General features: G+C 44.2%; 1 protein-coding gene across 3 annotated transcripts in view; it reads right to left on the reverse strand.

Moving 5' to 3' along the window:
• Nucleotides 1-15,690, reverse strand: part of LOC135738295 (apolipoprotein(a)-like) — a 166,139-nt gene that overhangs the window by 126,670 nt on the left and 23,779 nt on the right. For all 3 annotated transcript variants that reach the window (XM_073811349.1, XM_073811348.1, XM_073811350.1), the window contains 7 exons: nucleotides 4,439-4,601; nucleotides 2,679-2,803; nucleotides 2,036-2,153; nucleotides 1,831-1,949; nucleotides 1,592-1,754; nucleotides 1,321-1,445; nucleotides 673-790 (listed from right to left, as the gene is read on the reverse strand). In XM_073811349.1, coding sequence (XP_073667450.1) covers nucleotides 673-790; nucleotides 1,321-1,445; nucleotides 1,592-1,754; nucleotides 1,831-1,949; nucleotides 2,036-2,153; nucleotides 2,679-2,803; nucleotides 4,439-4,601 — 931 coding nt within the window. The remainder of the gene's footprint in view (nucleotides 1-672; nucleotides 791-1,320; nucleotides 1,446-1,591; nucleotides 1,755-1,830; nucleotides 1,950-2,035; nucleotides 2,154-2,678; nucleotides 2,804-4,438; nucleotides 4,602-15,690) is intronic.

Below are 15,690 nucleotides of genomic sequence, written 5' to 3' on the forward strand. Positions count from 1 at the left end.
TTATTCTCATCTGGTTTCATGTCCTCCTGCAACCACATTTTTACGTTTTAGGAAAAGAGTCTGATAGAGATGGTCTCTGGGAATATTGTGTTATTAAAATGTCTTTTGTGTTCAACTAAAAATATCAATATTCCCAACAATGTAAGGAAGTAAATAATGACAGAATTTCTTGAAATACTTTAATCTCCCTCAGCACCGGTTTATTTAAACTGTTGCATTGATGCTTACTTGCATAGGTAGTTCTCTGGAGTTCTGGAATGCTCGTGACGTGTTTGAGATGTCCATTTCTGGCAGGTTTTTCCTGTTTTAGTCAAAGAAATTGTGCCCCTGTAGGAGCCTCCATCTCCAGTAGTACAGGTGAGCTCTGGTTTAATTGTTGGTGGTGTAGTTGCTACAAGACAAAGATGACCAATAACTGTTGAACCGATTATTTGACACAATGATTTTCAGACAGGACTGAAGCTTACAGCATTGAGGAATAGAGCAGTATTCCCAGCGTTTGGTTGTATTTGTTGTATAGCACCAGGGCCTGGGCTGTCCATCAGGGTTCCTGCAGTAGTTCTCCTCCAAATGTTTTACAGGTAAACTACAAAAACATACATTTTGTTTACTTGAACTAGTGAACAATTTCTCATGAAAATTACAGTAAGTGAAGAAGTGGTAATTTCTCACATTGAAAGGACAAAATCATGGCTGTGTGGTGTCTGAGAGTCCCAGCGTTGGCAGGTGTATCCACTCTTAGTGATGTTGATCTTGCCTCTGTAGTCTTCTCCAGTGCAGTGCATACAATCTTTCGATGCAATTCAAAAGTATGACATCACAGGAAACAAATCTCATTACATAAAGTTGGTGATTTTTATGTCTTGTTTTTTTTTAAGATTTCAACACAAATGATTCTATAGATCTTAACGTCTCTGTATTAGTAAATTCACATGGGACGTAAGTGTTAAATCTTGTTGGAAGACGTGTCTGAAGCGTGGCAAAGATGCACATGTTGGCGCTTGAAAAGTTAAGAAATGTAACAAACAACGGCAGTGACCCGGCGCCGAGGGATCCACAATTTAGTTCGGCAACGCATGGCGTCACCCATTCAAAGTAAATGAGAAGCATTAACGCTTATGACCCATGTGAATGTACCGTAACTGTATTTCAAAAAAATTTCGGATTACTCTCAACTATTTAATTGTCATCAATGAATTCTTAAACCTTACTTATGTCAATCGCGTTGGCTGGCTACAAAGTTTACAACATATTTAGCATAACTGAATCTACATTTTATGTAATAAGTTGGAGCCATGTTATGACTACTTCAGTACAGACCAGGTCTAGATGGATCTTCACAATTGGGCACATTGCAGTGTTCCCAGAGGGTTTCAGGGTCTGTGGTGTAACACCAGGGCGCTTTCGCATTATCAGGATTCCTGCAGAAGTTCTCTTCAAGACCTCTGGAATTGAATGTTTCTCGACATTAAAAGAATTGCTTTGTTTAATGGTAGGAGAGCTTGATATAGGTGGTCAATATGATCTGAATTTCTAAAATACAAATTAAATATCTACCTCCGCACCTTCAAACTGTTGCATTGATACTTACTTGCATGGGTATTTCTCTGGAGTTCTGGAATGCTCATGAGGTGTTTGCGATGTCCATTTCTGGCAGGTTTTTCCTGTTTTAGTCACAGAAATTTTGCCCCTGTAGGAGCCTCCATCTCCAGTAGTGCAGGTGAGCTCAGGTACAATTGTTGGTGGTGTAGTTGCTACAAGACAAAGATGACCAATAATTGGTGAACCAATTATTTGACACTCTGATTTTCAGACAGGAGTGAAGCTTACTGCATTGAGGAATAGAGCAGTATTCCCAGCTTTTGGACGGATTTGTTGTATAGCACCAGGGCCTGGGGGATCCATTAGGGTTCCTGCAGTAGTTCTCCTCCAAATGTTTTACAGGTAAACTACAAAAACATACATTTTGTTTACTTGAACTAAGTAAACAATTTCTCATTAAATTACAGTAAGTGAAAAAGTGGTAATTTCTCACATTGAAAGGACAAATTCATGTTTGTGTGGTGTCTGAGAGTCCCAGCGTTGACAGGTGTATCCACTCTCAGTGGTGGAGATCTTGCCTCTGTAGTCTTCTCCAGTGCAGTGCATACAATCTTTCGATGCAATTAAGAAGTATGACATCAAAGAAAACAAATCTCATTACATAAAGATGGTGATTTTATGTCTTGTTTTTTAAGATTTCAACACAAATGTTTCTATAGATCTTAATGTCTATGTAACGGTAAATTCACATGGGACGTAAGTGTTAAATCTTGTTGGAAGACGTGTCTGAAGCGTGGCCAAGATGCACACGTTGGCGCTTAAAAAGTTAAGAAATGGAACAAACAACGGCAGTGACCCGGCGCCGAGGGATCAACAATTCAGTTCGGCAACGCATGGCGTCACCCATTCAAAGTAAATGAGAAGCATTAATGCTTACGCCACATGTGAATGTACCTTAAATGTATTTCAACATTTTTCTGATTGCTCTCAACTATGTAATTGTCATCAATGAATTCTTAAACCTTACTTATGTCATTTGCGTTGGCTGGCTACAAAGTTTACAACATATTTAGCATAACTGAATCTACATTTTATGTAATAAGTTGGAGCCATGTAATGACTACTTCAGTACAGACCAGTTTTGGATGGATCTTCACAATTGGGCACATTGCATTCTTCCCAGAGGGTTTCAGGGTCTGTGGTGTAACACCAGGGCGCTTGCGCATTATCAGGATTCCTGCAGTAGTTCTCTTCAAGACCTCTGGAATTGAATGTTTCTCGACATTAAAGGAATTGTTGTGTTTTATGGTAGGAGAGCTTGATAGAGGTGGTCAACCTGATCTGAATTTCTAAAATACAAATTAAAGGGGCTGTGAATTTGTCGATTTTATCGTTTTATACTGTTGTCTGAGGTCTACTTATGATGTTCGCGTGGTTTTTACATTCAAAAACATCAAAAACAACAAGTAATAGGCTATTTTGTAACATGGATTAGCGGCTGTCTGGAGAAATGGTTCGTTTGAAGGGGCGAGCCGCATTGAAGACCTGGACGTAAACACCCACTGCTATGATTGGAAGGCTTCATTCTCCGTCATTACATGTGGGGAAATGTTATAAAAACATTAATGTGTGAAAATAGCAGCCGAACACATATATGTTTGAGCCACAAAAGATTCTGGGTGCTAAAGATGATACACATAAATGACAATACGTATAGTAAAGTATAAACAAAACTTTAAACTCGACGTGACTAAAGTACCGTAAACAACACAGTAAGCGCGCATCAGATTATAAACTGCGGCTGATAAGCTCTTATCAATAACTTTGTATATTTCTATTGTGCTTGTGAGGTTTCTCTTAGATACACGTAACGTTACATACCACAGTTATATGATATAAAAGCTTTGTTGAGTGTTTGACCGTTCAAACGCAACTTGCCTAAATTACCGTATACAACAGTAAGCGGGCATCAGAATCTAAATTGCGGCTGATAAGTCCTTCCTTATCACTAACTTTGCATATTTCTACCGTTAAATTACAATCGTATTGTTAAGTGTTGCACCTTTATTAATCGTTTAATGTTTTTAGTAAATTAAAACAGTCAAACACACGTGTTTAGACACGGATGTTACAACAGGACATATCAAGCGATCTCTTCTAACAAAGCAATAGTGAAACGCAGTAACTTAAATAAAGTAAAATGTCTTACTTGCTGTGTCATTTTCGTCAGATCCAATATTAGTGGTGCTTTTAATCACAGTCTCTCTGCAAATCCAGCATCGACTTGCTTCTTTACAAGTGAATCCGCACAGTACACAAGGTAATCAAACACTCCCCACGCGAGCTGGAACTCTTCAAAACAACCTATCCACGCATTCCTAATGTTATTTTCCGAGCCTCCGAATTAAAGTATTCAGCTTCTGTGTTGTTCCCACGCGGTTCTTCCACAACCCAAGACTTCGTTACCATGGTTACTCTATCATAACAGGTCACCGAGTCAAAATAAAAGTCTATCAGAAAAAATGTATTTAAAAGTCATTTTGGTTACATTTGGCAATCTTTAAAGACATGTTTACTGATTGAGACACACGTGTGTCACACGAAGCTGTGGGTGGGGCTACAAAAGTGGTCATTGTATTTGGCTATGGGGAGGTGCTTCAATTCTACTTTGACGTCATATTTCTCCGAATTCCACACTTGGTTGTAAAACTGGCTTGGTGCCAAAAACTGTTATATTTCAGTAGCACGGACGTTTTCAGTTCTGAAACTTGCAGGATGTTCATTTAACTATGATGACCTCTTATATAACAAAGTATCAAGTTAAAATTGAGTATTTGATTCACCGCTCCTTTAAATATCTACCTCAGCACCTGCAAACTGTTGCATTGATGCTTACTTGCATGGGTATTTCTCTGGAGTTCTGGAATGCTCGTGAGGTTTTTGCGATGTCCATTTCTGGCAGGTTTTTCCTGTTTTAGTCACAGAAATTGTGCCCCTGTAGGAGCCTCCATCTCCAGTAGTGCAGGTGAGCTCTGGTACAATTGTTGGTGGTGTAGTTGCTACAAGACAAAGATGACCAATAATTGGTGAACCAATTATTTGACACTTTGATTTTCAGACAGGAATGAAGCTTACAGCATTGAGGAATAGAGCAGTATTCCCAGCTTTTGGATGGATTTGTTGTAAAGCACCAGGGCCTGGGCGATCCATTAGGGTTCCTGCAGTAGTTCTCCTCCAAATGTTTTACAGGTAAACTACAAAAACACACATTTTCACTTGAACTAAGTGAACAATTTTCATGAAAATTACAGGAAGTGAATAAGTGGTAATTTCCCACATTGAAAGGACAAATTCATGTTTGTGTGGTGTCTGAGAGTCCCAGCGTTGGCAGGTGTATCCACTCTCAGTGATGGAGATCTTGCCTCTGTAGTCTTCTCCAGTGCAGTGCATACAATCTTCTGCAGCTAGAACAAGAACAGAAGAGTGTGACATCACAGGAAACGGCAAACTCCAGCAAATAAGGGTAAGACATTTTTCTGCCTTAATTTGATCATGAGATCAAACAGACAGTCAGGGGTCGATCACAGCAACTGCATTCATGGCAGGTTTAGCCGCCTGCTGAGCCTCGCGTTAAGGCGTGTCTTTCGTTGACCAATGCTGGGTAAATATCAGACAGAACACATGTTGGGTTATTAAATAAACCTATGCTGGGTTGTTATAATGCAATGGTGGGTTGTTTCAACTCATGGTTGAGTTAACAACAACACAACATGTGTTTTGTGTAACATTTACCCAGCATTAGCTTAAAAATAACGCAGCAAAATTAAGAGTGCATTTTTTTCCAAAAAATTAGGATTTGCATCGCTATAGATTTAAATGATTAGAAATCTGTTTGTTTCTATTGTGTCTCCTTGTAATTTTTGTCTTGTGCTTCCTATCTTAACCAGGACTCCCTTGTAGCAGAGTTAATGTATCTCAATGGGACCTTCATGATTTAACTTATAAATTGCCTTTTTATACAACTTACTTGTCTACAGTGCTGGATACACAGGATTAAACCAGACAAATGTACATCAACAAAACTTCCACATTCAGAAGACTGTGAGATGTTTAAGGATCCTATTGTATTTTTTTACTTTGAATGCACTCTCTAAAGAAAACTAGAGGTAACAGAATACATCATATTGATCACATCTAGATAACATACTGTAAGTATCAAAAGCATTAATTTAATCAAATATCTGTTTATTTAATTTACAGCAGTATAAAGTTAGCAGAAACATTTCTGATTAACACTTCATTGGCTTACCTGAGAAGAAGAAAAGACCAAATAAAAGAGCTGCTTTCTGAATCTCCATTTTGGAGCTTTGATGAGCAAACTTCAGCAGAGTCTGATGTTCTGAATCTTTTAAACATGAGTACAACAAACATCACAGTGCAGTCATCTATCAATCATTATCCTATCAAGGACATTTATCAGGTCTTATTATGTTTATCCTGAACTTTGTTCGGAACCCACCATTATTGGTTCTGATTTCAATGAACAGCATCACATCAACAAGTTTAAGTTAACTGTGAGTAACCCACAGTAGCAGTGCAACAGCCAATTAAGAATGCCTTCCAGAAAATGTTCTTTTTTACATATGAACATTCAATATTTTAAAGGCCTTAAAAAAACATTCTATCTTTATTTGTTACTTTTTATAACCTCTCAAATATGGGTAGGTTTTTTTAAAAATACAAAATTTTGAGCAAAAGGTTAATATAATTGCATTTTTGTTAAGGACTTTTGTTAGAGATCAGATTTAGAACGATGATCAAAACATTAATGGAGTATTTACTGCTTTTTAATCTGTATATGGTATTAGGTTTTTTAAGTTGGGTAAGTTTGCCACCTACTGCATAATAGCGGAAATATAGATCGCTGTCAAAAAAATTGTCAGGAAAGCGTTGCTAGTTGTGAGTAGGTCCTACAACGCAGCCTCGAAGCCGTTGGCTACGCATTGGCTTTCATATATACAATACTTCCGCATATATACTCGTTGTCTGTGACAACATGCAATTACACATGCAGCTGCTAGTAGGCAGTATCCAGGGTAGGGTTGCACCAGTCGTTCGTAAGTTCTTACTTAAACTGGTATGTAAAGTCCAAACTAGTGGCTTACTAACCACTAGCTAGTTTATAACTAACTCTGAACTTTATTCGGTTGCACCATTTGTTCTTAAAGGAACACGCCAACATTTTGGGAATTAAGCTTATTCACCGTATCCCCCAGACTTAGATAAGTCCATACATACCTTTCTCATCTCCGTGCGTGCTGTAACTCTGTCTGACGCAGCCACCGTTAGCTTAGCTTAGCACAAAGACTGGAAGTGAATGGCTTCAGCTAGCAAACTGCTCCCAGTAAGTGACAAAATAATGCGAACATTTTCCTATTTGCAGCACCCGAGAAGCCCCCTGGTGAGGAGCAGAGAGTTCGGTCAGAGTTGTGCAAATCACTCCGCCCAAGTAGCAGTGCTTCGCCTTCTGAGAATATAGTTCCCTGTACGTATACTGTTAAAAGATAGCTGTGTGTCATATGACTGTTATTTGTACACGGTGTGACTATACAAATCACAACACATAAATAGGAAAATGTTTGCGTTATTTTGTCACTTATTGGGAGCAATTTGCTAGCTGAAGCCATTCACTTCCAGTCTTTGTGCTAAGCTAAGCTAGCAGGGTCTGCGTCAGACAGAGTTACAGCACGCACAGAGATGAGAAATGTATGTATGGACTTATCTAACTATGGGGGATATTGTGAATAAGCTAAATTCCCAAAATGTGGGCGTGTTCCTTTAAGGCAGAACATAGCTAGTAGGTCGTAAGCTCTCCGTAAAGTAATGCGTTGTCACATAGAATGACGTCTATTTTTCTTAACCCAATCATAAACCTTCTAATAGGTAAACATGAAATAGTCTGAACAGCACGTAATTTCAAACTCATTCTTGACTGGCCTAAACTGAAAGTTTAAAAAAGACGTTAAAGCATGTTATCGAACTCAAAACATTACAATTTTAATTATAAAATATCTATCCCACACATGGACGTGAAAAAAAAAACAGTAAGAAAAATGTCAGTCATGAAGAAATTCTTTTTTTAGTTGATCGATACAAACAAAAACAAAACAGTTCTTGAAAACTTGTTAACGAACTTGCGGATCTTAATAATAAATTACGAGATTACGAGACGTGATCTAATCTGGCTGACCTCTTATTCCGACTGCTATTCATTAACAGAGGCCTCCGTAAATATTTAGTTACAACGTAACACGGAGGCTCAGAAAAGATTGCCCTTTATAAGACATTCACACAAGGCATCGGCGTTACCTGTGAGGAGCATAAACCTGACGTGGACCCAAAAGCACACATGATGTTATACAGTTTTATTTTTTAATCAATACATGGACTGTTATGTTTGTTAGTCAATATTTACTGAACCCACCATTACTGTTTCTGATCATGTGATTTATCAGAACTAGATATTTGTTTAGATATTTTATTTGGTTTTACGTAACATTAAGCTATTTGTTTAATAAAATTGAACTCAAGGTTATAAAAAACAAATAGTGGTGTGTCGGGTGATTCTAGGTTGCCCCAATGTTTCTTCGAAAGTATACGGACAACAACATGTCTAGTTACACCCCAGAAATAGAATGACATTAATTTTAAGTAATTAAAAATGTACAAATTTTTGCCTGTATTAGGTAAGTAATTGTTAGCAGATCTTAAGACACAAGTGCTTTATTGAAAAACATTTGATAAATTTGCTTTGTGATAAAAGACCACAGAATCAGCCATTTTACACACATTTGATCATCTGCAGTCAGGTGGTGGCGGGGGCACGGCCGATGCTGGCATGGGGTGTCACATCATCTGCTTACTGCATTCATTGCAAAGTGCTGTATATAAAGTCACATAGTTTGTATGTATGCTGTTGTGATTCATATTTATACTAAATAAAAGTTTTTTTGGTGCCCCCAAGGGAGTTGGTGCCCTACGCAAACTCCATATTCAGGGTTTAGGGAGCAGCAGTACTGGGCATAAAAATCTATAATTTTCCTGATCCTGCCTATTGCTAGTAAACCCTTGCAACTTCTGATTGATTTTGTGGTCCAGGGTTGCATACAGTATATTTCTTATCCCAATATATATGTGTATACAGATGTACAGCTGCAGAAAAAATTAAGAGACCACTCCAGTTTTGACAGATTTCACTTTTAATAGATCATCATTTCAAGATTTATTGTGACCATTTCAGTCCAGTGTCTGTTGACTCACAGCTAAGGAGGAACATAAAGTCACCCAACAGTAAATGTAAAAGACTGAGACCAAGACAACACACATCAAATGTGTAATTAAAAACATTTTTATTAAATAAAATTTGAATTTACATGACCTCTCAGCATATATATATATAACCATCAAGCCAAATATTGAATTCATCAAAGAAATCAGAACATTTAAGTATACAAGTTGAGTCATAATAAATAAAGTGAAATGACACAATAAATAAGTATTGAACACAGTGCAAAATGACTTAGAAAGCCAGGAGATCACCTGAAATCTGTCAGTATTGAGAGAAAAACCCTGCCCCCTATCAGTACTATTTGATATCAGCTGCTTTAGTCCTAATTGATGGCCTATAAAGGCTTCTCATTATCCGGAAATGGGAAGAACATCACTTCACCATAAACCGGCCACGTTCAGGTGCTCTACGTAAAATCCCAGTCCAAGGAGTCCAAAGAATAATCAGTCCAAAGAATAAATTCTCCAAGAGCCAAGAACCACTCGGGCAGAACTTCAGGAAGACCTTGCATCAGCAGGTACTATTGTTTCAAAGAAAAATATAAGCAATGCACTGAACCATCCATGCACATTCACCAAGAAAGACTATTGCTGAACAAAAAGCATGTTAAGGCTTGGTTAAAGTTTGCGAAAGAGCATTTGGAGTGGCCTGTGGATTATTGGTAGATTATAGTATGGTCATGTGGAAGCAAAATTGAACTTTTTGGCAGTCATTCTACACACCATGTTTGGAGAAGAAATTGCACTGCCCACCACCCCAAGAACACCATACCAACAGTTAAGTTTGGGGGTGGAGGCATCATGGTTTGGGTCTGTTTTTCAGCAAGGGGTACTGGCATACTTATTGAAGGTAGGATAAATTGAGAAATGCACTGGGACATTCTGGATAAAAATCTGCTGCCTTCTACCAGAAAACTGAAATGAAAAAAGGGTGGACATATCAGCAAGACAGTGATCCCAAACACAAAGCCAAGGAAACAATAAAGTGGTTTCAAAGAAAGAAAATCAAGTTGCCCATAGACAATTTATGGAGAGAACGTCTCGGTTACGGATGTAACCCTCGTTCCCTGAAGGAGGGAACGGAGATGTCACGTCGTGACCAACGAATTGGGAACTCGCTTAGAGAGACCAATCTGCTTCGAATACTACTAAAACGCCAATGAACTTGGCATTGAGATATTTGCATAATGCTGGCGCCGCCCCGCCAGGTGCGTATATAAGCAGCAGGTGCAAATAGGGAAATTAGCTTCTTTTTCGCTGAGAAAGCCGGAAAGTGTGACCGGCCGTAACAGCAGGTGGCAGCACCTGTGCAACGGGGCGTGATGTCTCCGTTCCCTCCTTCAGGGAACGAGGGTTACATCCGTAACCGAGACGTTCCCTTTCAGTCGGTCACTACGACGTCACGTCGTGACCGACGAATTGGGAATCCCTACCAAAACGCCACTAGGGGCTGACCTCTTCCAGTGTCTGCAGAAAAACCCTCCAAATCCCCTTAGGGAATGGAGAAATAGGATAGGGCAGAAAGGCCGGGCACTAGATGTTCCTTTAACCCCACAGAAGTGCCAGCGACTGGGAAGCGCCCTACCTGAGCGGGATAGGAACGTTGCGGAAGCCACCGCCCCTCTTAAGATAAAATAGTGGACGATAAAAATAAGGACAGCCGTGGCTGTGTAAGCAAAGCAGTTCTCTGCTAAGGGAAACGTGGGCTGGTAGGATTAACCCCACGGAAAAATACTCACAAAGGAACCCGGTGGGACACAATGTGGAGCCCGAGCCAAACAAGTAGGTTCGCGAGGATACAGCTAGTGAAAGGCTGACAGCCAATGCTCCGCAACAAAGGCAAGGAAGAACAATTCAAACCATTACGCATTTTTGCTCTGAAGGCCTTCCATACTGACACAGTTATGAAGCATCAGTTGGAGGCTGCAAGCCGACCTGCGAGACTGCTCTCCGTGCTCCCCCTGATGAGGAAAGAACACGAGAGAATACAGGCTCGATACGAACACTGTAGAATCTAATGAACGTATTAGGTGTCGCCCAACCAGCAGCTCTGCAGATGTCTGTTAGCGAGGAACCACGAGCGAGAGCCCAAGATGAGGCAACACTCCGTGTGGAGTGCGCTCTCAAATTAAAGGGGCAAGGAATACCCTGAAGATTATAAGCCAGGGCGATAGTATCAACTATCCAATGAGACATCCTCTGCTTGGTGACAGCTTTCCCTTTCTGCTGGCCACCATAACAAACAAAGAGCTGGTCTGAGGTCCTGAGGCTTTGCGTCACCTAAACCTTGCGCGCGCTCAACGACCACACATGGAGATCCCACAGGTCGGGGCGCGTGTGCCATAATGTGCCCCCTCCTTGAGAAAGAAGGTCCTTCCTCAGGGGAATCCGCCAGGGAGGGGCTGTCGCGAGGAGCATTAGTTCTGGAAACCAATTCCTGGTCGTCCAGTAAGGGGCGATCAGTAAAAGGCTCTCCTCGTCCTGCCTGACTTTGCACAGCGTCTGTGCGATTAAGCTCACTGGGAGGAATGCGTATTTGCGCATCCCCCGAGGCCAGCTGTGTGCCAATGCATCCACGCCGAGGCTGCCCTCGGTTAGTGAATAAAATAGGTGACAGTGGGTATCGTCCGGCGATGCAAACAGATCTATCTGCGCACGACCGAACTTCTTCCAAATTAGCTGGACCGTCTGGGGGTGGAGTCGCCATTCGCCGGGGTGCGCAGCTCGAGAAAGCGCGTCTGCCGCTGTATTGAGCGAGCCCGGGATGTAAATGGCACGAAGGGACCTCAGATGCTTCTGACTCCAAAGGAGGAGATGACGAGCGAGATGTGACAGGTGACGGGAGCGCAAACCGCCTTGACGGTTGATATACGCAACGGTCGCAGTGTTGTCGGTGCGTACTAGTACATCCTTCCCTCGCAGCTCCGTAGCGAAGCGTACAAGTCCCAGATATACCGCCCACAACTCTCGGCAATTGATATGCCAGTGCAACTGGGGTGCTGTCCACACCCCCGAAGCCGTAAGCTCGTCCTACGTGGCACCCCAGCCCGTGTCGGACGCATCTGTGTGGACAACAGCATGCCGAGAGACCTGTCTCATGGACACACCGGCCCTGAAAAACGCGGGGTCCGACCACGGGGGGAATGTTAGGCGACACGCAGGTGTAATAGCTACACGATGGATGCCGGCGCGCCACGCTCTCCTAAGGACTCGATAGTGAAGCCAACGCTGAAGCGGTCTCATATGGAGCAGCCCGAGCGGTGTCACGGCCGCTGCCATATGTCCCAGGAGCTTCTGAAATTGTTTCAGCGGGACCGCATTCTTCCCTCGAAATGAACCGAGGCAAGTCAGAATTGACTGGACGCGCTCTTCTGTCAAACGCGCCGATAAATCGATCGAGTCCAGTTCCATACCGAGAAAAGAGATCCTCTGCGTGGGGCAAAGTTTGCTCTTTTCCCAGTTGACCCGAAGACCCAAACGGGCGAGATGCCGAAGTGTTAAATCTCTGTGCTCGCAAAGCGTCCGCCGAGAATGCGCTATTATAAGCCAATCGTCGAGGTAAGCCAATATGCGAACACCGCTCTCTCTGAGGGGTTTTAACGCCGCCTCCACTACTTTCGTGAACACACGGGGAGAGAGAGACAGCTCGAACGGTAAAACTTTGTACTGGTATGCCTGGCCCTCGAATGCAAACCGGAGAAACGGTCTGTGACGAGGGAGAATGGACACATGGAAGTATGCGTCTTTCAGGTCTATTGCCGCAAACCAATCTTGGGGGCGAATTTAATTGAATATTTGCTTCGGTGTTATCATTCTGAAAGACCTCCTCTGAAGAGATTTGTTCAGAACGTGCAAATCCAAGATCGGTCGTAACCCGCCGCCTTTTTTGGGTACTATGAAATACGGGCTGTAGAAACCCGACCTCATCTCGGTTGGAGGGACCGGCTCGATCGCGTCCTTCGCCAGCAGGACTCCGACCTCTGCACGCAGTACATGTGCATCGGAAGCTTTCATCGTGGTGAAACGAATGCCCAAGAATTTGGGTGTGTGCCGGTTGAATTGTATTTCGTAACCGAGGCGGACAGTGCGTAAAACCCAACGAGACGGGCTGGGAAGCTGAAGCCAAGCCCCCAGGGACCGTACGAGGGGAATTAATGGCACTACCGGTGTACCCGTGGTGGGGCGGCGAAGCGAGACAGGTGGTACTGCCGGTACGTCTGCTGTGACAGCATAAGTATCTACAGTATGTGTGTGTGTGACACTGACCTGAGCCCGCTGAGGGTGACGGTCGTCTGGTCTCCTCAGCGAAGAGCGCAGACTCCGATGAGGGTGCTGGTGGTCCAATCTCCTCAGCGGAGAGCTCGGACTCCTCAGGACACCCGCTGGCGATAGAGGAGAGGGAGGAAGAGCATGTGAATGCCCGCTCACATCTCTCTCGATCCTCTGGAGACCTGGAGAAGGAATAGGAATGCACTCTTTTTGTGGTTTTGTGGGTGCCGGCTGAGAAGCCGGCGGAACAGAAACAAAGCGAAACCAAAGATTCTCCACACGGCCAACTCTACCAGTGGAGGGAGCGGTGCCATCACCGTCTCCCGTAGAGTGATCCCATCCAAATCCAGGTCGCCCGTCTCAGGGCCGCTTCGATTTCCGTTTGCCACGGGAAGCGGGTGGGGCGGGCGGGGCGGGCTGCCGAAGACTGTTCCCCCTCCGTGGCCTGGAAGATGTTCTAGCGTGGGGGGGGGTGGAGGCAGCAGCCGGAGGGCGCCCTCGGCGAGGAGCAGACGGGGCAGCCGGGCTGGAGGGCGAGATGCAGGTCGCTTGCGCCGGGGCATGATCTGGGCGATCGCCTCCGTCTGCTTCTGGGAGGCGGAGAACTGCTGGGCGAAAGACTCCACAGACTCACCGAATAGATCAGCCTGGGACACTGTAGCGTCCAAGAACTTGTTCTTCTCCGCATCCGACATGTCCGCCAGACATAGCCATAAGTGGCGTTCCTGGACCACCATCGTGGACATGGCACAACCAATCGCCTGCGCTGTCACCTTCGTTGCGCGAAGAGCCAGATCAGTGGCAGCCCGGAGCTCCGAAAGGACAGGCGAGTCGTGTCCTCCCTCGTGCAGATCCCTCAAGGCCTTCGCTTGGTGAACCTGCAGCAACGCCATTGCGTGCAGGGCTGAAGCCGCCTCTCCACATGCCCGGTGGGCAGCGCCCGTTAAACCGGACGACTGTCTGCAAGCACGAGAGGGGAGGGTTGGGCGGTCCTTCCAGGAGGGAGCGGTGGCCGGACACAGTTGCATCGCGACCGCACGCTCCATGGGGGGGATCCCCGTATAACCCTTAGCGGCTCCGCTGGTGAGGGAGGTGAGGGGGGAGGGCTGAAACGGCCGTAATCTGGTTGAAAATGGCGACTTCCAGGTTCTAGTCAGCTCCTCGTGCACCTCGGGGAAGAATGGTACCGGCGGAGAGGGTTGTGAAACCCGGGCAGCTCCAAGAACCAATCATCCAGGCGGGACGGCTCGGGCTGAGGGGGGTTAACCCACTCTAACCCTACGGTCTCCGCCGCTCGAGCGAGCACGGCCACCATCTCTGGATCGAACTCCGGCGTCCCAACCCAACCAGAGGGAGGAAGGGCGTCGGGGTCCACGTCAGGGGGAGGAGGCCCACCCTCGGATGCTGCGGCTTCTGTGGGTTCGGAGGGCGACACAACAGATTCTAGAGACATTGTAGAACACGACGCTGTAGTCTCCATTGGCACATCAACCGGCTGTGGATGAGGAGGCTGAGAGCAGGAGGACGAATCCCCCGACCGGCTCAGCACAGTGATGCGGAGGTCGTCCTTTGAGAGCTTCACAGCTGCCCCGTGGCGGCGCTCAGCACTCGCATGACGAGGGTTGCGTTTTTCCCGAAGGAAAGACAACCGTCTCCGCAAATCCACAAGGGACATGTTCTCGCAGTGAGAACACTTACCCCCAGCAAACGCTGCCTCTGCGTGGTCGATGCCCAAGCACGAAAGACAACGCTTGTGACCGTCCTTCGGACCCATGTACTTGCCGCACCCAAGATCGCACGGACGAAAAGCCATCCTGAAAAGGACGCTGATCTCCGGATATACGAGAGAGTGGCTGCCTTTAACAAGGCACAAAGCTCTCTCGTATCACTCTTTTAGGGAAATTCACTCAGATGCTCAGTTGATGATGCGCACAGGGAAAGGCAACGCACACACTAAACTCAAAACAAACAAACAGATGCAGAGCCATGGAATAAGCAAAGCGTCCGCTGTGGTACTGCCAGTCCAACCAACTTCAGCAATCGAATCCCAACAGAGTAAAGTAGCTTCTCAGTACCAGATACTGCCGGCTTTCGAAGCTATAAAAAGCTAATTTCCCTATTTGCACCTGCTGCTTATATATGCACCTGGCGGGGCGGCGCCAGCATTATGCAAATATCTCAATGCCAAGTTCATTGGTGTTTTAGTAGTATTAAAAGCAGATTGGTCTCTCTAAGCGAGTTCCCAATTCGTCGGTCACGACGTGACGTCGTAGTGACCGACTGAAAGGGAACTGAAGATCAAAGTTCATAAAAGAGGCCTAAGTAGCCTTCAAGATTTAAAGACCATTTGTGTGGAAGAATGGTCCAGAGGTGTCTAGAAGCTGTAATCACTAACAAATGCTTTTCTACAAAGTATTAAATAAAGTGTGTTCAATACTTATTCCCTGTGTCATTTCACTTTATTTATTATGACTCAACTTGTATACTTAAATGTTCTGATTTCTTTGTATTAATTCAATATTTGACTTGATG

This window comes from Paramisgurnus dabryanus, chromosome 12 (assembly GCF_030506205.2).
Source record: "Paramisgurnus dabryanus chromosome 12, PD_genome_1.1, whole genome shotgun sequence".
Classification (NCBI taxonomy): domain Eukaryota; kingdom Metazoa; phylum Chordata; class Actinopteri; order Cypriniformes; family Cobitidae; genus Paramisgurnus; species Paramisgurnus dabryanus.